At 38.9% G+C, this 27,022-nt stretch overlaps 1 protein-coding gene across 2 annotated transcripts in view; it reads right to left on the bottom strand.

Annotated features, from left to right (window-relative positions):
• Nucleotides 1-568: 568 nt before the first annotated feature.
• The window catches only part of CDH2 (cadherin 2), a 239,105-nt gene continuing 212,651 nt past the window's right edge, over nucleotides 569-27,022 (bottom strand). For both annotated transcript variants that reach the window (XM_032152594.2, XM_032152596.2), the window contains 2 exons: nucleotides 12,787-12,951; nucleotides 569-1,968 (listed from right to left, as the gene is read on the bottom strand). In XM_032152594.2, the coding sequence (XP_032008485.1) occupies nucleotides 1,762-1,968; nucleotides 12,787-12,951 (372 nt within the window). In that variant the 3' untranslated portion in view covers nucleotides 569-1,761. The remainder of the gene's footprint in view (nucleotides 1,969-12,786; nucleotides 12,952-27,022) is intronic.

The following is a 27,022-nucleotide window of genomic DNA, read 5'->3' as shown; positions in this document are numbered from 1 at the left end:
TTTCCTTTTGTTGCCCTCTGCAACCACTACTATATCAAACTGAAGCAAATGATCAAGTCAGTGGATAAAGGCCAGTCAAATCTAAGTGTGTTTCACTAAAGTACATAAAACAATGGCTTCAATGAATTGCACAAGAATTCCAGGTGTCCACTGCAGTTTCCAGGTTCAGTCCTATAACCCACTTTACTGAAGTTTCCCTTATGGTGGTGGCTCTAATGGGAAAGGCCTGTCAGTCAACAGAACAATTAGCTTGAGCAGAAACAAATTAAAACATGAGTTAATATATTAAGAATTAACACTGAAGTTCACTGAAGGTAAAGGATGTGATTTTTCTATCACCACCAGTAGGGTCTATTCCTGAATCACTTGATGTTTTTCTTCTATGATGATGGGAAGGTCCAAAATGATTCTCTCTGCTGAACACCGTACATGGTTGCCATGCTACGCGTTTCAATGGTGAATAGTGCAAGAACAAATACATACTTTTTGTACTGTTGTTCTCCAGTACTTGGGATTTTTGCAACATTCAAAGCAGCTCAAGTAGAAAAGAAAAAGTTCAAACCAGTCACCAGATCCAAAATTAGCATTTTATTCAGAACGCTGGGGTCAGAGGTGTATCATTTATATTCTGGTACACAATACAGAGGCAAAGCTGTTGTCAGAAGTCTCTCCAGTTTAAAAGCTTTTTTTTTTTTCCATTTTTTTTAAAAAAAAAACACACAGTAGTGCCACCAGTGTCAGGCCACCCCTTTCTTTTCTTTCCTTTTTTTTTTTTTTTTTGGTACAAATTATGTAAAACATTTGTGCTAAGAACTTTCTCCCTCCCCAAACCAAAAAGAAAATAAAAAATTAAAAAATTAAAAAAATTAAAAACTGAGTATTCTAACTACAGCTCAACAATTGAATCAAATGTCACTTTGTTTTGTAAATACTTTATCCATAACGAAAGATATAAACATGCAAAAAACCTGAATCCATAGTCCAAATAATACATACACATGTTCTGAAGTTTCTGCACTTCTCCATAGACTATGCCAATAAAACATTATGTACACATACTATTTTTACAGTGAAGTGGAAAAATACAGAAATAAAAAAGTGTACATGGATTAAGACCAAAATGTGTCTAACATTCTAGTTTATGAAAAAATTCAATTTTGCTACAAATTGGTGATATGAAAACTCCCTTTATTTGCAACCAGCTGAGTAAGTTTTAAGATTTTAGTGAAAAAAAAACAAAACAAAAAACTAAAGTCTAAAACTAGAAGTAATGTACATTTTCCAATCTCATGGTCTCATCCCCCAAGATAATAAAATCGCTCCATGAGTTTTTTTGTTTGTTTAATTTTGTATTTTAATAAAAGCAAATGCAATGTAACAAAAGCGTGTTGAAGCATATCATGGTTTAACTTACTGCTCCCACCACAAAATATTTTGTCTTTTACTTATCGTTTCAGAAATCAGTACCATTAAAGCCTTAAACAGAAAACTAATTCCAATCTGAAAAAGGTACAAAAAGGCACATAAAATCCCAGTGCTTCTGTACTGTAAAATTCAAGTGTAACTGAGCTCAGTGTTTTTCCAAACAGTATGGATCACTGATATTCCCTCTGAGCCCAAATTGGTTTGCAGCCTATGCCAAAGCCTCCAGCAAGCACTGTGCTAGTAGACTACAAAGTTAAAGCCTAGCTTCTGTATGCTTTTTGGGAATATCAGTTGAAATTGTTTGTACTTGTCCAAAAACCAAGTTCACCCTGAAGTTCAGTCATCACCTCCACCATACATGTCAGCAAGTTTCTTGAACCGTGGCCCCCAGTCGTTCAGGTAATCATAGTCCTGCTCACCACCACTACTTGAGGAATTAAGGGAGCTCAAGGACCCAGCAGTGGAGCCACTGCCTTCATAGTCAAACACTAACAGGGAGTCATATGGTGGAGCTGTGGGGTCATTGTCAGCCGCTTTAAGGCCCTGCAATTTGGAAACACAAAGAATGAAAGAATTAAGAGAGAGTTACAATTTACAAAACCACAAGCAGATCCCAATGAATTCATGGGATCAAACAAACACTTGTTTGTAAGTTTCCATTTACAGACTACATTTTCAACACATGGAAACGGGGGATATAACCATTTGAAAGTTGGACAAAAATTAACGTATCTTTCCTGTGCAAAGAAACAACCCTAAGCAGTCAAGCTCAGGGAGGCCAAGACTTATGAAGGCAGGGGGTTAACTGGGTAATAAGTTGGACAGGTGGCAGAAATGAATGGCCCTACTTGAGGCAGAGAAGGAAGGATCTTAAATAACATATAGAGCAGCACTGCTAGATTAAATAAAAAAACACCTCATTGAAATACAAGAGACATACAAATGAGTACCATGTGGTCCGTGTCCCTCCACAGGCTTGCAGTCTAGCATAACAGGAATTACTACTGTGTGAAGCAAATGACAAGTGACGAAACTATGAAGTCAAAGCAAAAACCATCAGGTTGTGGGGGACAAAATTCAGATCAGCGTTAAGAGCTAGGAGTTCAAAGAGAAGGTAGCATTGTATTTGACCTAATTTTGGAAGGACATCAAAGGAAGACTGAAGACAGGTCAGATGTGATTACTACATAAAGGGAGGTACTCATAAAATCATTTCTGTGATTAACGTAACATCAAATGTGGAATTAACTGATTAATTGTAAACGTATTTTAAAAAATAGGGTAACTTCTAATTTCCAAAAAAATCCTAGAAATGTCATAATCCAATACCTGTACATGGTATAAATATTGAAAAGAGGACTCCTGTCAATCTAAAATAACAAGTGTATCTGGTTCTTATAAAGAATTTTAAAAAGAAAGAAATAACTACTATCTATATTTGTAATTTTTGTAAGCAGATACTTTTTAATATATAATTAGAGTCTCTATGCTCTGCAAAGGATTTAGTATTAGGTCCTTTGGTGTATTTTCTAATTTTTTCCCAATTCCATTCTAGTACTCCTAGATATACTAACATTACTAACATTAGTCTCCAAACAATCATTTGCTTTTTCCACACTCTACTTGTCAAATGCTAGTTGGCTTATATGGCCTCACCTATCTAAGACGTGTCACAGACAGTCCTACTTGAGAGATCAAGCCTGCCAATACACATGCATTTTATGAGCGCATACATGGGTTTTTATGAGCGCATACATGGGTTTTTATGAGCATGTGTTCATGTATCCTTTCAAGGTTACAAAGGAGAAACAGGGAAGAAGAGCAAAAAAATTAAGGTCAGAATCAGTATGGTGTAGTGGTTAAGAGATCAGACTGTGAGATGACACCTTAGCTCTCCCTAGTACTAGCTGTGGGACCTCCACATAACCTCGTTTACAACTGTAATCATAATAATAAGACTATTATAAAGACCAAATGCAATAAAGGGACTTGAGGGCTCACCACAGTGACTGGCATATGTAGAGCTCAATGAATATTAGTATTTTTAAAAAATTTAAGTTTAGAGAAAAATGTCCTGCCTTGGGATTTGAAAAAATAAGAAACAGTGAAGATATATTTTAAGAAACAAAATGGCAGCTGCTTGACTCGCGTCAAAAATCAGAGAAAAAAGTACACATGACCAGTTTTCTCATCTCCAGGTACCTCTTTACTAACAATCTTAACCATGAAATTTAGCACTACTTTACTACTTTTCCTCACGTCATTTTATACTATTTATACTCCAGAAAAGCCTGTGTAAAATAAAGCAGGTTTCAGCAAAATACTTTGATATATACAACATAAATAATTTTAGATAGGATTTTCTTTATCTTATTTTTAGACTAAGCTACAAGGCAATTCTGCTAAGACTGAGAACCACAACCTACAATTTCTGAAAACTTGTAACTCCCTTCTGTGGTAGATTGTGTTTGCCCTCAGTGATTCACTGCCCTTTTTCTGAAAGCAGAACACACACCCACACTCCCACAGTATCTCTCTGGGGTCAGGGTTTACTTTCCCAACCACACTGTAAGGCTTGGCTGTCTGACTGGCTTTGGCCAATGCAATGTAAGTAGCTGTGAAAAGCAGCCACTTCAAGAACTCTATCTAATGTGTTTCCACCCTTCCACTAATCCCCCTTTCCCCTTCTGCCAGGAGAATGGCCTGCTCCAGATGGGAAGTTTATCTGCCTGGATCCTGAAACGAAGAAGACATATGGATCAGGAACTGAGTCACTGACAGACTACAGCTGACTTATAACTTAAGTAAGAAGTAAACCTTCATTATTATAAGCAGCAATATTTTGAAGTGGTCAGTGATTGGTGCCTTAGCTAACAAAAGCCAAAGAATGCACCTTCATTCATTTTGTTTGTGTTTATTCATTCGATTCAAGATATATTTGTTGATTATCTATTAATAATATTGCAATGTATTCTGCTAACTCGTAGAGACACAGCTACTAATGAGCTAGATCCAATGGCTGCCCTCGTGGAGTTAATATTCACATATTAGCCTACACTCCTCTTCCCTAAAAAACCTAGCAACTGCAAATTTAAGCAATAGGGGATTCCCTTAGTTCAGCATTGTCTGACTTGGGGTCATACAAGTAGGCCCAAGAAGGATCTGAAAAAAAAAAAAAAAAAAAACCAAGAAAAATCAGGGAAATTCCTGATAAGGAGAATGGGTCCCTAAAAACAAATATTAAATTTTCATCATGACAATTGCTTTATAATACAGACAACAGAGACAATGGCTAAGATCACTTTGTTCAGGTCATCTGCTTTACCACAATTTAATTATTAAGGGAAAATACACACAGAGCCCTGGCCCAATCCTTATGATGTCAACACCAAACTGGAAATACAGAGAGGTCAAGACTCAAATTAGGGATAGCATTAGGAGAAATACCTAATGTAGATGATGGGTTGATGGATGCAGCAAACCACCATGGCACATGTGTACCTACGTAATAAACCTGCACATTCTGCACATGTATCTCAGAACTTAAAGTATAATAGTAAAAAAAAAAAAAAAATAGAAAAAAAAGAGAATGACAAGTTAAAAAACAAAAAAAAGACTCAAATTAGCCCTAAAGAGTCAATGGCAAGGCCGCCTCAAGTGTGACTGGGTTTGGAGGAGAAAAAAGGGATGGCCTGTGTTTACTATGTCCAGGGAATAAACACAAGAAGCGGTCTGGTCTTCCCTGGTGTGTTCACGGACCCCAGGACTCTTCATCAAATGACTAAGCCACCTAATTCAATTCCTTAAAATAAATATAATGCTTGTGATAGTCAACTCCCATATCCACTATTGAGAGTCTAAAAAATATTATTTTCTTTATTTTTTAGCTCCTGCACTGGCTTTCTGATCATCCTGGTAGTTTACAAATCTCTGTTTTCTATTTGTTTTTTGTTTTTTTTAAAAGAGGTTAAGGCCATAAAATCCATTAGAGAGAGACCACTGTGCTATGCTAGAGCATGGCACATTGCCTTATGTTTTAATAATTATAAAAGGGCAAAATCACTGAACTTTTCAAGAGTTCTTAGGCAAGCCAGCTTTCTATGCAGGTTAAATACTTTAAATCCCTTCCACTTGGATAGCACTGATTTTTATCTGAGAATAAAATATGACTCTTCTGAATGAGGTATTATATAAACTCTTGGTAATATTTTGGTAGTTCTAAAAAGATCGCACTGAAGTCCTAAGAAACTGACAGTAACAGGCACGAAATCTGAGTGAATGTACAGAAGAAATCCAGTGGGCAACAGAACCTTCTGGTTCTCCCTTATGGGATTCCTTTATTCTTGGATGTGAACATTATTTCACAGGATGTACTGTTACCAAATTTACAAACTAACCGCCTGTGTTTCTCTAGGTTTGACTAAATTTAGCAAAGTATCCTCTTGTTCTACCTTTCCTGGAGAGGTAGATCTTGAATTCTGGATAAAGCTGAACTATTTTCTGAAGACTGAGGCTTGTCTGCAGAGTGAGAGAGCTTGGCTCTGGCTGAATTCTTGCTGAGCTTGTATTTATAGACTTCTGATCCCAGGCTTTATGGGCGGAGACATGCTTTTATGAGGATAAAAACCCACACTGTCCAGTGAGGAACACATGAGGGATGTAAAAGAAAAGAGGTCTTACTGTTTCCTTTACATTCTGTCTTCTACAGTCCTAGTGCCACTGCTTTAGTGCAGGTCATCATTATATCCTGCCTGGACCAGACAGAAAGCCTGCCTAACTGGTCTTCGCCTGTCTCCAGCACTATTCCAGCTTCTTTCCTACAAATTATGGGTTTCTCTCTCAAACGTTTTTGATATCACTCCCGCAGGTAAGACCTCTGACTGCTCTGACTCCTTCCAAATGAAAGAGTTCCCCCGGCAATGGGAAAAATGATTAATTGGTGCATGTACACTTTACAACAATTATTTAAGAAAATTAACTTAAAAATTGATGAACAATTTAAGAAAATAACAGAAGTACACAGAGAGGGAAAAAACTGGAAGGTGTTAACTGAAATGCCTGCTGTTGGGTAACCTACAGCATACAGTAAAACTCTTTAGAAAGCATTCAGTGAACCAAGACTGTTCACCCACCTTTTCTGTTTCAGTTATTCTCAGCTCCAGCAACCACAACTGAATTATGCACCCCCAAAGGGAATCCCCCCAAAACCCAAAGCATCATGTTCTTGTGCACTTCTATGTTGTTTATTCATTTTTTTTGGAATTATACTTCTTATATTTTTTATCTGATTAATATCCATCCATCCATCCATCCATCCAAAAGCTCATTAAAAATATCACTTCTACTACACAGATCTTTTTTCCTCAACCATGAATAGGAGTCATTCCTGTGGTCTCTCTGGTCCCTTCTACTTTTTTATTTTTTATTTTTAGAGACCAGACTGTAGTGCAAAATCATGGCTCACTGCAGCCTTGACCTTCCTGGGCTCAGGTGATCCTCCCACCTCAGCCTCCTGAGTAGCTAGGACTACAGACACACGCCACCATGCTCAGCTAATTTTTGTATTTTTTGTAGAGAGGGTTTTTTGTCATGTTGCTGAAGTGGGTCTCAAACTCCTGGGCTCAAGTGATGTTCCTGCTTCAGCCTCCCAAAGTGCTGGGATTACAGGTGTGAGCTACTGTGCCAGGCCTCATCTACTTTTATCATCTTGTTTGGATGACACTAGACTGTGACATCCCTTTCTACAGAGGCTGTTTTGTATTCACATCTCGCTGTCCAACACATTGCCTGACATTCAACAGGTATTCTATAAGGTAACTATGCATTGTTGTCCTGGGCGTAGTTTTTCCTGCTCAGCATCCTCTTCATATTTATATCCACTCCTTTCAGAAACAGCTAGAATCTAGGATATAAAAGTACACCATGTTTACATTACAGTAGAACTGAACATATCAAGGCCAACATTACTACCCCTCTTTCTGGGAATTTCATTTTACTTAAAGCAATTTTTGATGCAGAAGGAGTGGATTTTAATTGTTTTCTTACAATTAGAGAAGAGCAGAAAGTCTTTTACTCCTAAAAGGTAATTTACCTGTAATAGTTACTAATATGACACCAGTAATAAAGATATTTTTACTATGTGACAAGCACTATACGAAGCACATTACAAAGATAATCTGATTTAGTTCTCACGCAATCTTAAAGAAGGTTCTATTACTATTCCCATTTTACAAATAAGAAAACTGAAAAGGTTAAAGGAAAGGATCTTGACCTTGTACAAGGTAACAGAGCTGTTAGGTGGGATGGCTAGATTTGAACTTACACAAACGCCCAACTTCTATAAGATCAGAATGAGATATTTTAAAAAAGAGAAATTAAATTCAATTAATAGGAGAAAAAAACAAGCATTTTAAACTTTAGTAGTTTCAAGCAAGTTATAAGAAGCTTCCATAAGTTTTAAACAATATTAATGAAAAGGTGGTCTTTTAACAGAATTATTCACTTGTTTTTTATACTTTTGAGTAGAGAAATATACTTCATATACCGTTTAATACATATATACACACATAATAAAAATCTCTTTTTATATATGTATATATGTGTATATGTGATATATGTGTATATGTGCGTGTGTGCACACATGATGATAAGGTTTGACTTTGTCCCCACCCAAATCTCATCTTGAATTGTAGTTCCATAGTTCCCATAATCCCTACATGTTGTGAGAGGGACCCTGTGGGAGGTAACTGAATCACAGGGGTGGTTACCCCCATGCTGTCGCTCTCACGATAGTGCGTTCTCATGAGATCTGATGGTTTTATAAGGCACTTTTCTCCCTTTGCTCAGCACTTCTCTCTCCTGCTGCCACGTGAAGAAGAATGTGTTTGCTTTCCCTTCTGGCAAGATTGTAAGTTTCCTGAGGCTTTCTCAGCCCTGCGGAAACGTGAGTCGATTAAATCTCTTTCCTTTGTAAATTACTCAGGCTTGGCAGTTTTTCATAGCAGTGTGAAAACAGAAAAATACACACACACACACACACACACATATATGAAGAAGTTTATTTCTTTTTACAAAGAAATATACAGGATTAGTATTAGTAAAATTATTGGAGGTATATTAATATCTAACTGTTGGGCTGAGATTAAATGAATTTGTTTGAACTTTTCACTCTCTGAAGGTCATGTTTAAAAACTCAAAACAGAATGAAATTCTGCAGTTGAAATTCAAAAACATGTGACTTATTTTACTCTGCCTACCAGACTGGAAATAAGTTATCATTTTTGAGATTCAAGGCAACATTCATTGCTTATTTAAATAAACAAACTAGAAAATGTTCTCATGAGCTTTCCTATTCCTTACATCTATAAAAGCACTCCAATTATAATCACCACTATATTATTCTTCCTTTGGAACATTTGGTGCTCTGCTAAATCAAATAAGACCTGCAGATAAATAAATTTGTGTGCCTTTTAAATATTTTTATAAAATGTGCTTGAGTTCTTTCTAGGTGCTTTCAACTGTTTTAAAACTCTACAAGTATTCATTTTTGTCTGTCCAGTAAATGAAGACACTGAACAAGTCTTAACAGTTATCTTGGATGAAAGAGTCTAGATGGTATTTTGGAGAGTTATTACTGGCTTAGGCCATCTAACTTACATCAGACTTTCATCTCCCTTAAAAGTCCCACAGAACTGACCATCATCTCCTTAAAACTATCGTTTCGATTGTTTTCTATTATACCTTACCTCCTTAGATTTTCTGTCTCCAACTCTAGGGGCATTTCTAGGTGAAGATACTTGGTTCCTCCTCTCCTCCACATTTCTCTATCTTGTAATTGTATTCAAATTCATGGATTTAGGCCAGGTGTGGTGGCTCACACCTGTAATCCCAGCACTTTGGGAGGTTGAGGATGGAGGATGGCTTGAGCCCAGGAGGCTGAGGCTGCAGTTTGTTATGATTGTGCCACTGAACTCCAGCCTGGGCAACAGAGAGAGACCCTGTCTCTTAACACACACACACACACACACACACACACACACACACACACTCCCGGATTTAGTTGCCATTTTCGGAATTATTTCCAAATTGGATCCTATCATCCATTCACTTGTTCACCAAATCATTGTGCCCCATACTGGCCCCTCCAGGGAGAAGCCTGTCTCCCCTCCCCTGGAATATGGAAGGGATCGGGGGGAGGCAGGATGGAACCATGGGATCTGTGATCTGAGGGAGGTGAGTTCTGGGTACCATGGGATGCCAGTAGATGCTGTCTAACTCATACTCTGTATGCCTGACCTTTCCTGGGTTGGTAAATACTTAATGAAGTTCCCCCAACGCTAGAAAAATGGGGAAGGAATTCTAGACAGGAAGAACATCATGTAGACGGCCACCAGCATGAAACTGTAAACTGAAATTGTAAATGACAAGTAGAGTTCTCTGTAGATAGCCTGCAAGATGCTGGGTGGTGAGGGCCTTGAGATGAAGTTGGAAAGCCAAGTAAGAACCAGACACAATTGGCCTCCTATGCCTGGCAAATAAGGCTTTGGATACTGGCACATTTGCATTGCACAAATATCGTGCTCACAACAAAGTTGGGTATACACACAAAGAGAATTGATGTCTAATATATGATTTTATCTATATATTACTTGCACAGTTATGTTACACACATAGATGTTCAATAGTGATTTGCTGCATGGATGATCTTACATTGAGCTCAAGATGGTTTCACAATGAGACATTTTTCACACATGCAGATGATCTTCAAATTAGGAAGAGATTGTATTCTGGAAGTCAATTTGCAGTCAGTTGTTTGGAAGAAAGTTTTTCATATTAAGTAATCACACCTGTTTGTTAATGGTCTCCAGCCATAATAAACTGTGTACCTGAGCACTGTTTAGGAGAAAGAAAATTCCAAATGGAAATTCCTACTATAACTCCTTCTACTGTGGCCGAGAAGGGTTGGTTAAGTGAAACTTACTGACTAGATGCTCTTTTCTATCTACTGAAGAAGAGACAGTCATTGTTAAAAAAAAAAGAACAAAAAAAAATCAATGACCATAGACACAGACACACAAACACACACTCAAACATAAACTCAGAATTTGAATGTAATCTGACAAGTAGGATAAAAAGCTCTAGACTCAGTATCCGTTGAATCTCAATCAGATGTAAAGTGGGTGGCGCCCATAGCATCATGCCCTACGCATTGGCCAGAGTGCATACTCGAATGCCTGAAAATGACAAAAAGCTAAGAGCTAGGTAACACACTAGATGTTTAAGTTATAACAACATGAACAAGAAATAGCGCTTGTCCTGGAGAGAACTCACACAGTGAGTGGGAGAAAGAAATACTGACAGTTACACCCCAGCTGGTGAGGGCTATGACCCGAGGGGCAGCTTGTTATCCCTTCCCAAAGGCATCAAGGAAGGCCACACAGAGAAACCTTTTGGCTGAATCCTGAAGGCGAAGTGGCAGTCCTGCAGATGGACAATTAGGTAAGGGCTTTGCCGAAGTTACAGTATATTCAAAAGTGTGATGCTTTTGAGGAACTGCAAATAGTTCAGTGGGGCTGAAGCACAGAAAGGGAATGTGGGGAGGTGAGGGGTAGAAGAAGGCAGGAATCAGATGAAGAATAGCCTTATAGATAAACCTTACTGTTTGTTTGATCTTTAGCACCGAGAAAGAAGAGTATCAGGGATGGAATGAAATCCCACAGAACACTGGTACTTCAGGGACAGGCAGAAATATTTAGTAAGGATTTGTTAAATTATACTTCAGCTAGAATTCTGGCTTCAAAAAAGTATGGTTCCAGCTGGGCACAGTGGCTCATGCCTGTAATCCCAGCACATTGGGAGTCTGAGGCAGGAGGATCATTTGAGACCAAGAGTTCAAGACCAGCCTGGGAAACAGACTGGTGTGACCCTGTCTCTACAAAAATAAAAATTAAAAAAAAAATTTAAAGTCCTATTTCCTAAACCTACAGTCAAAAGATTCACTATCTCTTGAATTGACAACCATCAGAATAACTCAACAATTTCTTATGATGACAAACACGAAATTAGAAATAAAATCATTAGGCACTCTTACATTTTTCTAAAAGATCTAGGCATATATGTATAAATTTCTGCAAATTCTCCTAACTGGATCTATATATAACTAAGAGCTGGCAAAGTCAGGACATATTTCTGTGGATAGAGGGAGTTACTGGCATTCTGTTGTTTTTGCTTTCCATGTGCTTTTAAATCATGTCAACTACAAATTAACCTTATTACCTATTTAGCAGAAATGAATACATATGTTCAGAATGCAGCATATATTTTAGGAATAGACAGTAACGGATCATTATAGAGACAGGCAACTATTCCAATTTTGTTTTAAAACTTTTTCTACAAGCAATAAGTATATCTAAAAACCTAATGTAGATTATGTTTAATATTATATGAATTTTGAGGAAGCCCAGGATACCAGAGTCTTATCAGCCTATGACTGAAGGCCATATACAACAGATGCATTCCACTTTGTAATGCACTGAGACCTACTCTGATCTTGGAGACACCAATGATATGACCAGAAAACAGGAGTTCTGCCATATATTCACAATCAACATCAATATGTGGTGTTCTCTTATATTCACAATAAAAATTCAAAAGAATTACAGTAAGACTACAGACATGATCAGAAGCAGCAGCATAAATCACCGAACTTCAAAACTTAAATATTAAACGTAACAGAACTCTTGGTCAGTAATAAAAGAATGTCATAATAATTTTGACAGTGAAAATTGTATCTGTTATATGCAACAGAGAAATAGCTTCCTTTTACAGAAGCTCTTAAAACTCCTCAACTAGACAAGTATTTAAATCACTTACATAATATTTAATTTAGCTCTTCCAACTAATCTCTTTTGATGGAGTCGTTGGGCAGGCACTGAATTCTCATGATTTGTGGGATTCAAAGGGTACAGTGTGAGGAAAATTAAAGTGAACTACTGTTACATTTATTAATGCTAATAAATGAAATTAGAATGCACTATAATATTGTTAGTCTATTTATTACTTGTAATCTAGGAAAAAAAATCCTTCTCGGAGACAGTGTGACTAATTCTGATAATATATGATGTATGTCATTTTACAAATGCAGAATCTTAATTGATAGACCTCTTTTTGGTTGATCAAAGCAATTACATTTGTTCTTTGTTAATGAAGCCACATTTGCTTTCACACAAAGATAAACTTCAGAAACACAAGTATGTTTTAGTGAACTATATAGCTGTATTCCAAGCAATTTGTGGCCTACAGAGATCTAACTATTAGCATGAAATGAAAACTCTTATAGAGAAAATGAGTGTCTCTCTGTACCTCATTAATGAAGTCCCCAATGTCTCCAGGGTGTGGGGCTGCAGATCGGACCGGATACTGGGGCTCGGCGTGGATGGGTCTTTCATCCATTCGTCGGATTCCCACAGGCTTGATGGCATCAGGCTCCACAGTGTCAGGCTGCTGCAGCTGGCTCAAGTCATAGTCCTGCAAAAAGACAAAATCAAAAACCGATGGGAGATGGGCACAAAGATAGAAAATTACAACCTCGCTTTTTAAGCACATACTCAGAACACATAGAAATGAGGAAAATTTAACATAATGGAAAAGTTGCCACTATGAGTTTTTCATGTTATGATTAAATATTTCTTTCACACAGCTCTTTCTTCTGTGCTTTTCATTTCTGCAGTCTGTGCTCCATCTGCTTTACAGTGTTCCTCATCAGTTTCCAATGAAAAACAGCAGTGTGATGAGGTCTCACTATAAAACAACTAAAAAACCGACTAGACAATATAGTTGTACCATACAAGCAAAGGTACTAACTTCATGTCTTTAATATTTTTTTAAAATGAGGGTGGTTATTTTTCCTTTTCCCTAAAGGAAGGCATTAGTTCATGAAGGTTTCAAGCCACCCTTCTTCCCTCCCTCTCTCCCTTCTGAAGTCTAGAGCGGAGGTCAGAAAACTATGATCTCTGGGCCCAGTGTGACCTATGGCCTATTTTTCTCTAAGACTAGCTTTTACATTTTTAAAAAGTTACTTAAAAACGACAAAGAAAAATGTGCTACAGGGAATACATGTGGCCCACAAAACCTAAATTATTTACTATCTGGCCCTACTGAGGAAAAGTTTGCTGACCTCTGGTTTAGTGGTGTTAGGCCAGAGAGAGGGTGGATTTTCTTCCAATGCTGCCCTGTGGGAATGTCCTGGAGAAACAATCTGTCCGCTTTCAGAAAGGCAAAGTACAACTTGTGAAGAAGGATGCTCTGGCCATAGGTTGGGCCCTCAGAACTATTTTTAGCTCAGGCATCAGACAGCTGGACAGGAATGTATAAAGAAACAGACTACAATGTGGAAATAATCCACATTTGAGGTTTGGGCAAATACTTGGTAGTATTCAAACCTCTGAATTCTGGTGATATAAAATGTCATATCCCCAGCTTACCCAACATTCTCCCAATTCAAAACTGACATTTCAGAAAGTAAGGATGTAGTTATACTTTTCTTAGTTTAGGCTTCATCTCTCTGTCTGAAACTAGCTTTTAAAACCTTTTGCAGTTATCTCTAGAGTGATTTTGATTTATTCGACAGTTGAACATTTACCATGTTTTGGTAATGGTCTAGGTGTCTTATATATGTTCACTCATTTGATCCTCTTAGTACACGTGATACTAAGTTTTATTATCCCCACTTAAGAGATGAGAAAACTGAGTTTCAAATAACCCAAGTAAGTCATATATGGTCCCAGATCTATTAAGAAAAGGATTCTGACTCCAAGTGTATTAGATTCCAAAGCCTGGCTCTCTTCACAATCATCTATGAGTAAATCAAGACGGAGTTACAAGGTTGGATTTAAAGGTAAGGAACTAGATAACCAAGCTTGGAGGGGCAGGAATGTGAGGAATGCTTAAAATAACAAGGAGACAAAGGGAAGGAGAAGGTCAGTAACCTTCATACTCACTGTGGGCCAGGCACTAATACCAGGCTCTTGATAAGTGTTTTCTCACTATCAATGCTGTCTAACAAACCCAAGAAAAATGTTTTATCATCATCTTTTTTTTTTTTTTTTTTGAGACGGTGTCTCGCTCTGTCGCCCAGGCTGGAGTGCAGTGGCGCAATCTCGGCTCACTGCAAGCTCCGCCTCCCAGGGTTCACACCATTCTCCTGCCTCAGCCTCTCCGAGTAGCTGGGACTACAGGCACCCGCCACCACGCCCGGCTAATTTTTTTTGTATTTTTAGTAGAGACGGGGTTTCACCGTGGTCTCGATCTCCTGACCTCATGATCCGCCCGCCTCGGCCTCCCAAAGTGCTGGGATTACAAGCGTGAGCCACCGCGCCCGGCCTTATCATCATCTTTTTAGATGAAGAAACAGGTTTAGTAACTTGCCCAACATCACACAGCTAGTATATGACTAAAATGAGAATCAAAACCGTGAGTGTCTGACTTCATAGCACCTGATTTAAAATTTATCTCTATGCTAATTGAGATACTCTGATCCTGGCAACACTCTCCCTGAATATTTCCTTATCAAGAACTTCAGCTGGCAGGTGAAGGCACTCACATACCCTGATGGAAAAGCTCCTCCTCTTAAGTGTGTGCAATGCGACGTGGAAAGCGAGGTGGGTATAGAGACTTCGAACCCGCCAGAGTGGGATGTACATTTGGTGTATCACAAACTATAAAATGTTCAGGGGGAAACCAGCTTTAGCTCTGAACCATCTATGGGCTGGCGACAAAGCACCATTTTGGGAGAGTCCACAGCAGGAGCAAAGGCATTATAATGCTGCTTTCTCTTGTCAAGATGGACTATTTCAAATCATCCATACAAAACTTGAGAAAAAAACACCTTGATCTTGCACAAATGTGCTCCATTTTCAATTTTATAGAATTTGCGTTATTTACAGAATATCTCAGAAAAGGCCCTCAATGATGTAACAGATGTGAAAGCCCTTGAAATGTTAAAATGCTATACACGACAAAAAGAGGGATTTATTCCCCAGCACTTTGGGAGGCCAAGGCGGGTGGATCATAAGGTCAGGAGTTCAAGACCAGCCTGGCCAATATGAAGAAACCCCATCCCTACTAAAAAATACAAAAATCAGCCGGATGTGGTGGTGGGTGCCTGTAGTCTCAGATACTTGGGAGGCTGAGGCAGGAGAATCGCTTGAACCCGGGAGGCAGAAGCTGCAGTGAGCCAAGATTGCATCACTGTACTCCAGCCCGGGCAACAGAGAGACTCTGTCTACAAGGAAAAAAAAAAAAAAAAAAAAAGGGATTTATTCAGAGAAATTTGAATGCTTTCACACTAAAAAACATGTTTTTTCCAGGCCATGTTTAATTGTATAACTACCAAGCACAGTAGAGTGGGGTGAACTGTGAATAAGTGTGCATTCTTATTCAATTACCAAAGCTGTCCCTAAAATGGGGGAAAATAGATGGCAAGTATATTGATGACAGTTAATAAATGTTTTTACCCCAAGGGTGAAAAATGTTTTATTAGAAGTCTAAATTACACACAAAAAGGTAATTGAATCTTATGTTTAAGCACTGTCTTTTACCTGGTGACATATTCTTTGATAGTCCTGGATATATTACATAATAGCTCAGGTTGACACTATAAGAATATAGAGGAATTTCTTTCATATAACTGGAGATAAAAGAGGCATGTGGGCTTTGCTCATGCTACTCCCTAACTGGGAAGAGCCATTCTACTCTGACTTCTTCTATAACTCCAACTGTATCCAGAGACTGCAAATAAAACTGCATTTTGACTGGCTAGCAGACTTTTAAATATATTCAAATAGGTCACCAACATTTAGACATAGGTGTATCTCACCTGAGAATAACAAGATCTGGCAAAAGAGATCTTACATTCTGACAACAATGTGCTACAGCTGAGAGCAGCTGTCCCCTCTGGACAAGGAAAGGATGGTCTCCTAACCTGCTTCATTCATGAATGTGTATATAACATACTTACTTACATAATAGAAAATAATTTACAGTTCTTTATCTTTCTTTTGATAGCTTTTTCCTACTATCTTAAGGACCAGAGAGCAGGAAGAGTCTTAAAACTTCTGTGGTCTTGCTCAAACCTTTGGACCATCAATGTGTCAGGCTCATAGAAAGTTCCCACTGACTTAACATGGTGGAGCCAAGATGGCCGAATAGGAACAGCTCTGTTCTACAGCTCCCAGCATGAGCGACGCAGAAGACGGGTGATTTCTGCATTTCCATCTGAGGTACCGGGTTCATCTCACTAGGGAGTGCCAGACAGTGGGTGCAGGACAGTGGCTGCAGCGCACCGTGCACTAGCCGAAGCAGGGCGAGGCATTGCCTCACTCAGGAAGTGCAAGGGGTCAGAGAGTTCCCTTTCCTAGTCAAAGAAAGGGGTGACAGACAGCACCTGGAAAATTGGGTCACTCCCACCCTAATACTGCGCTTTCCCAACGGGCTTAAAAAACAGCACACCAGGAAATTATATCCTGCACTTGGCTCGGAGTGTCCTACGCCCATGGAGTCTCGCTGATTGCTAGTACAGCAGTCGGAGATCAAACTGCAAGGCGGCAGTGAGGCTGGGGGAGGGGCGCCTGCCATTGCCCAGGCTTGATTAGGTAAACAAAGCAGCCTGGAAGCTTGAACTGGGTGGAGCCCACCACAGCTCAAGGAGGCCTGCCTGCCTTTGTAGGCTCCACCTCTGGGGGCAGGGCACAGACAAAAAGACAGCAGTAACCTTTGCAGACTTAAATGTCCCTGTCTGACAGCTTTGAAGAGAGTACTGGTTCTCCCAGCACGCAGCTGGAGATCTGAGAACAGGCAGACTGCCTCCTCAAGTGGGTCCCTGACCCCCGAGCAGCCTAACTGGGAGGCACCCCCCAGTAGGGGCAGACTGACACCTCACACGGCTGGGTACTCCTCTGAGACAAAACTTCCAGAGGAACGATCAGGCAGCAGCATTTGTGGGTCACCAATAACTGCTGTTCTACAGCCACCGCTGTTCTGCAGCAACCGCTGCTGATATCCAGGCAAACAGGGTCTGGAGTGGACCTCTAGCAAACTCCAACAGACCTGCAGCTGAGGGTCCTGTCTGTTAGAAGGAAAACTAACAAACAGAAAGGACATCCACACCAAAAACCCATGTGTACGTCACCATCATCAAAGACCAAAAGTAGGTATAGCCACAAAGATGGGGAAAAAACCGAGCAGAAAAACTGGAAACTCTAAAAATTAGAGCACCTCTCCTCCTCCAAAGGAACACAGCTCCTCACCAGCAACGGAACAAAGCTGGACGGAGAAGACTTTGATGAGTTGAGAGAAGAAGGCTTCAGACAATCAAACGACTCAGAGCTACAGGAGGGAATTCAAACCAATGGCAAAGAAGTTAAAAACTTTGAAAAAAAATTAGACGAATGGATAACTAGAATAACCAATGCAGAGAAGTCCTTAAAGGAGATGATGGAGCTGAAAGTCAAGGCTCGAGAACTACATGAAGAATGCAGAAGCCTCAGGAGCCGATGCGATCAACTGGAAGAAAGGGTATCAGTGATGGGAGATGAAATGAATGAAATGAAGCGAGAACTGAAGTTTAGAGAAAAAAAGAATAAAAAGAAACAAACAAAGCCTCCAAGAAATATGGGACTATGTGAAAAGACCAAATCTACGTCTGATTGGTGTACCTGAAAGTGATGGGGAGAATGGAACCAAGTTGGAAAACACTCTGCAGGATATTATCCAGGAGAACTTCCCCAATCTAGCAAGGCAGGCCAACATTCAGATTCAGGAAATACAGAGAACGCCACAAAAATACTCCTCAAGAAGAGCAACTCCAAAACACATAATTGTCAGATTCACCAAAGTTGAAATGAAGGAAAAAATGTTAAGGGCAGCCAGAGAGAAAGGTCGGGTTATGCACAAAGGGAAGCCCATCAGACTAACAGTGGCTCTCTCAGCAGAAACTCTACAAGCCAGAAGAGAGTAGGGGGTAATATTCAACATTCTTAAAGAAAAGAATTTTCAACCCAGAATTTCATATCCAGCCAAACTAAGCTTCATAAGTGAAGGAGAAATAAAATACTTTACAGACAAGCAAATGCTGAGAGATTTTGTCAGTACCAGGCCTGCCCTAAAAGAGCTCCTGAAGGAAGCACTAAACATGGAAAGGAACAACCGGTACCAGCCACTGCAAAAAGATGCCAAATTGTAAAGACCATCAAGGCTAGGAAGAAACTGCATCAACTAACGAGCAAAATAATCAGCTAACATCATAATGACAGGATCAAATTCACACATAACAATATTAACTTCTTTAAATGTAAATGGACTAAATGCTCCAATTAAAAGACACAGACTGGCAAATTGGATAAAGAGTCAAGACCCATCAGTGTGCTGTATTCAGGAAACCCATCTCACTAGCAGAAACACAGATAGGCTCAAAATAAAGGGATGGAGGAAGATCTACCAAGCAAATGGAAAACAAAAAAAGGCAGGGGTTGCAATCCTAGTCTCTGATAAAACAGACTTTAAACCAACAAAGATCAAAAGAGACAAAGAAGGTCATTACATAATGGTAAAGGGATCAATTCACCAAGAAGAGCTAACTATCCTAAATATATATGCACCCAATACAGGAGCACCCAGATTCATAAAGCAAGTCCTTAGTGACCTACAAAAAGACTTAGAGTCTCACACAATAATAATGGGAGACTTTAACACCCCACTGTGAACATTAGATCAACGAGACAGAAAGTTAACAAGGACACCCAGGAATTGAACTCAGCTCTGCACCAAGCAGACCTAATAGACATCTACAGAACTCTCTGCCCCAAATCAACAGAATATACATTTTTTTTCAGCACCACACCACACCTATTCCAAAACTGACCACATAGTTGGAAGTAAAGCACTCCTCAGCAAATGTAAAAGAACAGAAATTACAACAAACTGTCTCTCAGACCACAGTGCAATCAAACTAGAACTCGGGATTAAGAAACTCACTCAAAACTGCTCAACTACATGGAAACTGAACAACCTGCTCCTGAATGACTACTAGGTACATAATGAAATGAAGGCAGAAATAAAGATGTTCTTTGAAACCAATGAGAACAAAGACACAACATACCAGAATCTCTGGGACACATTCAAAGCAGTGTGTAGAAGGAAATTTATAGCACTAAATGTCCACAAGAGAAAGCAGGAAAGATCCAAAATTGACAACCTAACATCACAATTAAAAGAACTAGAAAAGCAAGAGCAAATACATTCAAAAGCTAGCAGAAGGCAAGAAATAACTAAAGTCAGAGCAGAACTGAAGGAAATAGAGACACAAAAAAACCCTTCAAAAAATTAATGAATCCAGGAGCTGGTTTTCTGAAAAGATCAACAAAATTGATAGACCGCTAGCAAGACTAATAAAGAAGAAAAGACAGAAGAATCAAATAGACGCAATAAAAAATGATAAAGGGGATATCACCACCGATCCTACAGAAATACAAACTACCAACAGAGAATACTACAAACACCTCTATGCAAATAAACTAGAAAATCTAGAAGAAATGGAGAAATTCCTCGACACATACACCCTCCCAAGACTAAACCAGGAAGAAGTTGAATCTCTGAATAGACCAATAACAGGCTCTGAAATTGTGGCAATAATCAATAGCTTACCAACCAAAAAAAGTCCAGGACCAGATGGATTCACAGCCGAATTCTACCAGAGGTACAAGGAGGAGCTGGTACCATTCCTTCTGAAACTATTCCAATCAATAGAAAAAGAGGGAATCCTCCCTAACTCATTTTATGAGGCCAGCATCATCCTGATACCAAAGCCTGGCAGAGACACAACCAAAAAAAAGAATTTTAGACCAATATCCTTGATGAACATTGATGCAAAAATCCTCAATAAAATACTGGCAAACCAAATCCAGCAGCACATCAAAAAGCTTATCCACCATGATCAAGTGGGCTTTATCCCTGGGATGCAAGGCTGTTTCAACATACGCAAATCAATAAATGTAATCCAGCATATAAACAGAACCAAAGACAAAAACCACATGATTATCTCAATAGATGCAGAAAAGGCCTTTGACAAAATTCAACAACCCTTCATGCTAAAAGCTCTCAATAAATTAGGTATTGATGGGATGTATCTCAAAATAATAAGAGCTATCTATGACAAACCCACAGCCAATATCATACTGAATGGGCAGAAACCGGAAGCATTCCCTTTGAAAACTGGCACAAGACAGAGATGCCCTCTCTCACCGCTCCTATTCAACATAGTGTTGGAAGTTCTGGCCAGGGCAATCAGGCAGGAGAAGGAAATAAAGGGTATTCAATTAGGAAAAGAGGAAGTCAAATTGTCCCTGTTTGCAGATGACATGATTGTATATCTAGAAAACCCCATTGTCTCAGCCCCAAATCTCCTTAAGCTGATAAGCAACTTCAGCAAAGTCTCAGGATACAATATCAATGTACAAAAATCACGAGCATTCTTATACACCAATAACAGACAAACAGAGAGCCAAATCATGAGTGAACTCCCATTCACTATTGCTTCAAAGAGAATAAAATACCTAGGAATCCAACTTACAAGGGATGTGAAGGACCTCCTCAAGGAGAACTACAAACCACTGCTCAGTGAAATAAAAGAGGATACAAACAAATGGAAGAACATTCCATGCTCATGGGTAGGAAGAATCAGTATCGTGAAAATGGCCATACTGCCCAAGGTAATTTATAGATTCAATGCCATCCCCATCAAGCTACCAATGACTTTCTTCACAGAATTGGAAAAAACTACTTTAAAGTTCATATGGAACCAAAAAAGAGCCCACATTGCCAAGTCAATCCTAAGCCAAAAGAACAAAGCTGGAGGCATCACGCTACCTGACTTCAAACTATACTACAAGTCTACAGTAACCAAAACAGCATGGTGCTGGTACCAAAAAAGAGATATAGACCAATGGAACAGAACAGAGCCCTCAGAAATAATGCCATATATCTACAACCATCTGATCTTTGACAAACCTGACAAAAACAAGAAATGGGGAAAGGATTCCCTATTTAATAAATGGTGCTGGGAAAACTGGCTAGCCATATGTAGAAAGCTGAAACTGGATCCCTTCTTTACACTTTATACAAAAATGAATTCAAGCTGGATTAAAGACTTACATGTTAGACCTAAAACCATAAAAACCCTAGAAGAAAATCTAGGCAATACCATTCAGGATACAGGCATGGGCAAGGACTTCATGTCTAAAACACCAAAAGCAATGGCAACAAAAGCCAAAATTGACAAATGGGATCTAATTAAACTAAAGAGCTTCTGCACAGCAAAAGAAACTACCATCAGAGTGAACAGGCAACCTACAAAATGGGAGAAAATTTTTGTAACCTACTCATCTGACAAAGGGCTAATATCTAGGATCTAAAATGAACTCAAACAAATTTACAAGAAAAAAAACAACCCCATCATAAAGTTGGCAAAGGATATGAACAGACACCTCTCAAAAGAAGACATTTATGCAGCCAAAAGATACATGAAAAAATGCTCATCATCACTGGCCATCAGAGAAATGCAAATCAAAACCACAATGAGATACCATCTCACACCAGTTAGAATGGCCATCATTAAAAAGTCAGGAAACAACAGGTGCTGGAGAGGATGTGGAGAAATAGAACACTTTTACACTGTTGGTGGGACTGTAAACTAGTTCAACCATTGTGGAAGTCAGTGTGGTGATTCCTCTGGATCTAGAACTAGAAATACCATTTGACCCAGCCATCCCATTACTGGGTATATACCCAAAGGACTATAAATCATGCTGCTATAAAGACACATGCACACGCATGTTTACTGCAGCACTATTCACAATAGCAAAGACTTGGAACCAAGCCAAATGCCCAACAATGATAGACTGGATTAAGAAAATGTGGCACATATACACCATGGAATACTATGCAACCATAAAAAATGATGAGTTCATGTCCTTTGTAGGGACATGGATGAAACTGGAAACCGTCATTCTCAGCAAACTATTGCAAGGACAAAAAACCAAACACCGCATGTTCTCACCCATAGGTGGGAATTGCACGAGAACACATGGACACAGGAAGGGGAACATCACACTCCGGGGACTGTTGCAGGGTAGGGGGAGGGGGGAGGGATAGCATTAGGAGACATACCTAATGCTAAATGACGAGTCAATGGGTGCAGCACACCAACATGGCACATGTATACATATGTAACAAACCTGCACATTGTGCACATGTACCCTAAAACTTAAAGTATAATAATAATAAAATTAAAAAAAGAAGATACTTAACATTTGGCCAACTGGCAATAGAAAAATATTTGGAGGACACATATCCATTTTTGTAGAGCAGGCAATGAAGGATAAATTTAGAGCTGAAAGGCAATAAATTGATATCTGTTGACGCAGAAAAAAAAAAAAGTTCCCACTAAAAAAAAAGTGTTGAATATAATCTCAGTGATGATACTTATGCCAGATATCAAAGGAGCAGCTAATTCAAGAAATGTGACTTGGATCACATTATACTCTACAGTAATAATTTATGATGAGAAGGGAGAGAAAGACCTCCTGGTCCCATTGCTGAGAATCATTGCCATGGTGAATCACCCCATAATGATGGAAACCTGTTAAATTTCTCCATGGTGATGGTGTCCAAAAAGAGGCAGAAAATCACTGGTTTACAGGAAGTTAGACACAAGGTTAAAATACACGGCTTAGAGTGTCTCTGTGATGGCTTTTCCTTGTCTCCTGCAAATATGGGACATAAAAATCTGATGATGGCAGGCAGTGTGTGGAAGTATCCTCCGGTCACAGGATGGGCTCTTCTGTTGACGTCTATCTGTGTTGTATGGCAAAAGTCCTGACCTGAGAGTCTAATTTTAGACCTTTTGATAAAAAATGCTCCCTAATTATACATCTTTACAATCCCATAATGATGTACATAAACACACAAATGACAACATGTAGGATGAGAATTATAAAGAGAATTACAAAGACCAAAAATCTTCTCAACGTCATTGGGTTCATGGCCTTACTCTTGAAGATTATAAATAATCCAAAAAGACATCTTTATTTGGCTCCTAAAACTCTAGAGAAAGAGTGGGTCTGAAAATTTTCTTATGATTGCCAACCTTTACAATGTTAACTTCCCAAAGAAATTTAATTTTCAAACAAGGGCCAAGGAAAATCTCTTTTTTACTGCATTTTAATGTTTGGAATGTGTGTTAATTGGCAATCATCATTAAAAGTAGGCATGGAATGTGGGTTTTGAGAATATTAACACTGCAAGTAACTTAAAATTTTTTTTTGGTCTATGATTTAAAATGTCTTGAGGGTGATATAGTTCTGGGGGAGTTAGAAGTTAGCAAGACTTGCAATGATTTATAATTAGTTTGGAAAATGATACAACGAGTTTAACTCAGATCATTTGGTTATGCTACAATAAAATAAAATGTTGCATCAGTATAAATTGAAATTCTGCAATCCCAGGCAAATATTTCCAAAAACTACATTGCATGTAGAATCTATAGAATTGTATAGTCAGCCCATTTCAGGGAGTAATGCAAACACTCACTCATTTACCATTCCACCAGTATTTATGGAATGCCTACTGGGTGCCAGATGCTATTTTCATGTCTGAGAGCAAGAAAGCAAGCAAGCAGCCTTTATCTAGTGCTCATCATCTGTCAAGAATTACATTAGGTGTTTCTCATGTGGTATTGCATTAATACAAACAAAAACCCTTCTAAGTGGGTGTTATTGTTCCCTCTCTATTGATTACCACGGCTCAGGGAGGTTAATGATTTGACCAAGGTCACAGACTCACTTAAGCACGTCAAAAGATAACACGGAGCCCACCAGGACAAGCAAAATAAATAATCAAAAAGCTGCATCTTTTTGTCACTTGCCAGTGAAGAAATGCACCAAAGAGTTTACTGTGGGGGAAAACATCTGGGGTTTGAAGTGCTGGAGGGTGGAGTTCAAGATGGTTCCACTAATCAGTCACTGGGCACTAGCACTCTGCATAGAACAAATGAGTTCTTCGGTCTGTGCACAGTTGGTTAAAATAAGACTGTTGTTTAGGTAGTAAGGAATCCTCACTTAGGTCAAGTAAGAGTTTAACACATGGAGGACAGGGGTGGACACTCAAAGTTCATGGGCTTTTATCAGCCTCCACTGGTTAGAACCAGTGATGAAACACAACAGTTTTGCTATCTCTTAGGCATGGGCTGGTTCAAGTGGAACATTTTCCTTTTATAGCTGCAAAGGCAAATGACTTTAAAATTCTCATATCGATAAGGTAAACATTAAAAATGTTTCAAGACTGAGTGACTGAGAGAAATTAAAATACTCACATGGAAGTAAATGGCCAAAATTCTGAAGGAAAAAAAAATCTGGAAAAAAGCTGACTGTGGCACAGGCAAGAAACTTCAGACACAAAGAGACAGAAATGGAAGGTGGGAGAGAAGAACACTATTATCTCACCCTCTATAGCTCCTGGCATTAAAATAATTGAATAAAATAGTGATAAGATGTCAACATATTACCATACAACTGCTGACAAGTAAGTCAAATATACCCGTGCAAGCTTTATGTAAATTACATTACGACCTGATTTTCTTCCCCAGTGAAATATCGTTATGAAGGTAACTATCTTCACAGGTGAAATGATGTGGAAAACTAAGTAGATTCTATGGATTATTAAAGCCCCCCTCAATAAAAGATTTGCTAAAAGCTTTTTCTGGATTGAACCATAAACCTAATACAAATAAAATAACTTGGGGACTTTCAGTATACAGATGAAGGATCTCTGTTCTCTCTCTTCATATACATTTTAATCTTACTGGTAGCTAGTTTTCTACTTCCCACAAGGGAGAGGACTGGGTCCCCACTAAAAGGGAACAGTCATTGTTTCTGCCCCTGTGGCTTACTGTTAATGCTGACATGTCAGTTTCCTTTAAAATGCTACCTGTTTTCAGAATTATGAATGAGCTATAGGTTCTCATTGATGTAAAATTACACTTCTATTTAGAAACTGTGACTGTTGAAATTCTATCACAACTTATTTCCCGTTGTAAAATTATGGCTTATTCTTTTAGGAAAATGTGGCATATACACACTTCAATTAGACTTGATTCCACAAATTCTTTCATAAGAGGAGTCTCTCTTGGGAAACAGACTCGGTTACTAACATCACAGAGCCTTTACTCTAATGTCTTTTAAAAGGACATATTTTAAAATAATGAAAGTTTGGCCAGGCACAGCGGCTCAGCTTGGCTGGGTGCGGCGGCTCATGCCTGTAATCCCAGCTCTTTGGGAGGCCGAGGCGGGTGGATCACTTGTCAGGAGTTGGAGACCAGCCTGGCCAACATGGTGCAACCCTGTGTCTACTAAAAATACGGTGCCTGTAGTCCCAGCTACTCAGGAGGCTGAGGCAGGAGAATCGCTAGAACCTGGGAGGCAGAGGTTTCAGTGAGCCAAGATCGCGCCATGGCACTCCAGCCTGGGCGACAACAGTGAAATTCTGTCTCAACAAAATAATAAAATTAAAATAATGAAAATATAATATCTAAAGTTACAAAAAATACGGAAAGTGAAGGTGTAAGAAGCTATGAAGGAAGTACTGCTGGAAGAAGGGAGGATGCAGATATGCAGAGGAACAGGGCTTCAGAAAGATGGAGCACTTGAAACATGAAATAATTTCCCATTCTTTTGATGCAATCCAGTTACATTCCTATAGAGAGAAACACATTTCTTAACCCAAGCCACTGTCTGTCTTGGGAGACAAAAGTACAGCCATCTAAATGCATGCTGGGTTCCATGTTTTCACCTCAAGTTCCAATTTCTTCTTGCAAAAAACAAAAAAATGTGACCACTTGGATAAAGATCAAAGCCACTCTGTCTCAGCATGACCTATCAATTCATCTCAGAGAAAACATAAAAATAGATAATTTGGTTGAGAATATGGTGGCAGAGCATCAAAATCCTTTCCTAGTTTATGACACATCATTTTGAAATGTCCTAAAGAATATTCTTTGTTTTAGGATAAATGTACACATAAATACTGCAAAGGGAGCCAAGTATTTGATTTTTTAAAATCATTGATTCAAATCCTGGCTCCATCATATTTTAACTGTGTGACCTTGAGCAGATTATATAAACTTCCCATGCTAACCTTAATAGTATTCAACTTTTAGACAAAAAAGCCAATGAGAATTCCATTGATTAAATACGTCTATAACCATGTTCAACAATCTTTTCCTGTAGGGTCTAGATAGTAAATATTAATATGTTTGGATTTTGGGGCCAGATAGTCCATGTCACAATGTTTCAACTCTGCTGTTGCTGCAGCATAAAAGTAGTCATAATACATAAAAAATGGGCATCAATGGGCATGGTGCATGGCCATGCTCCAGTAAAACTTTATTTATAAAAATAGGTGGGAGGCTGAGGCCGAAGTCCATGTGTAGGCTGGGCGCAGTGGCTTATGCCTGTAATCCCAGCACTTTGGGAGGCCGAGGAGGATGGAT

Source organism: Hylobates moloch, unplaced genomic scaffold (genome assembly GCF_009828535.3).
Source record: "Hylobates moloch isolate HMO894 unplaced genomic scaffold, HMol_V3 SCAFFOLD_5, whole genome shotgun sequence".
NCBI classification, from domain to species: Eukaryota; Metazoa; Chordata; class Mammalia; order Primates; family Hylobatidae; genus Hylobates; species Hylobates moloch.
The sequence above is the reverse complement of the archived record's forward strand: the minus strand, read 5'-3'. Positions and strand labels throughout refer to the sequence as shown.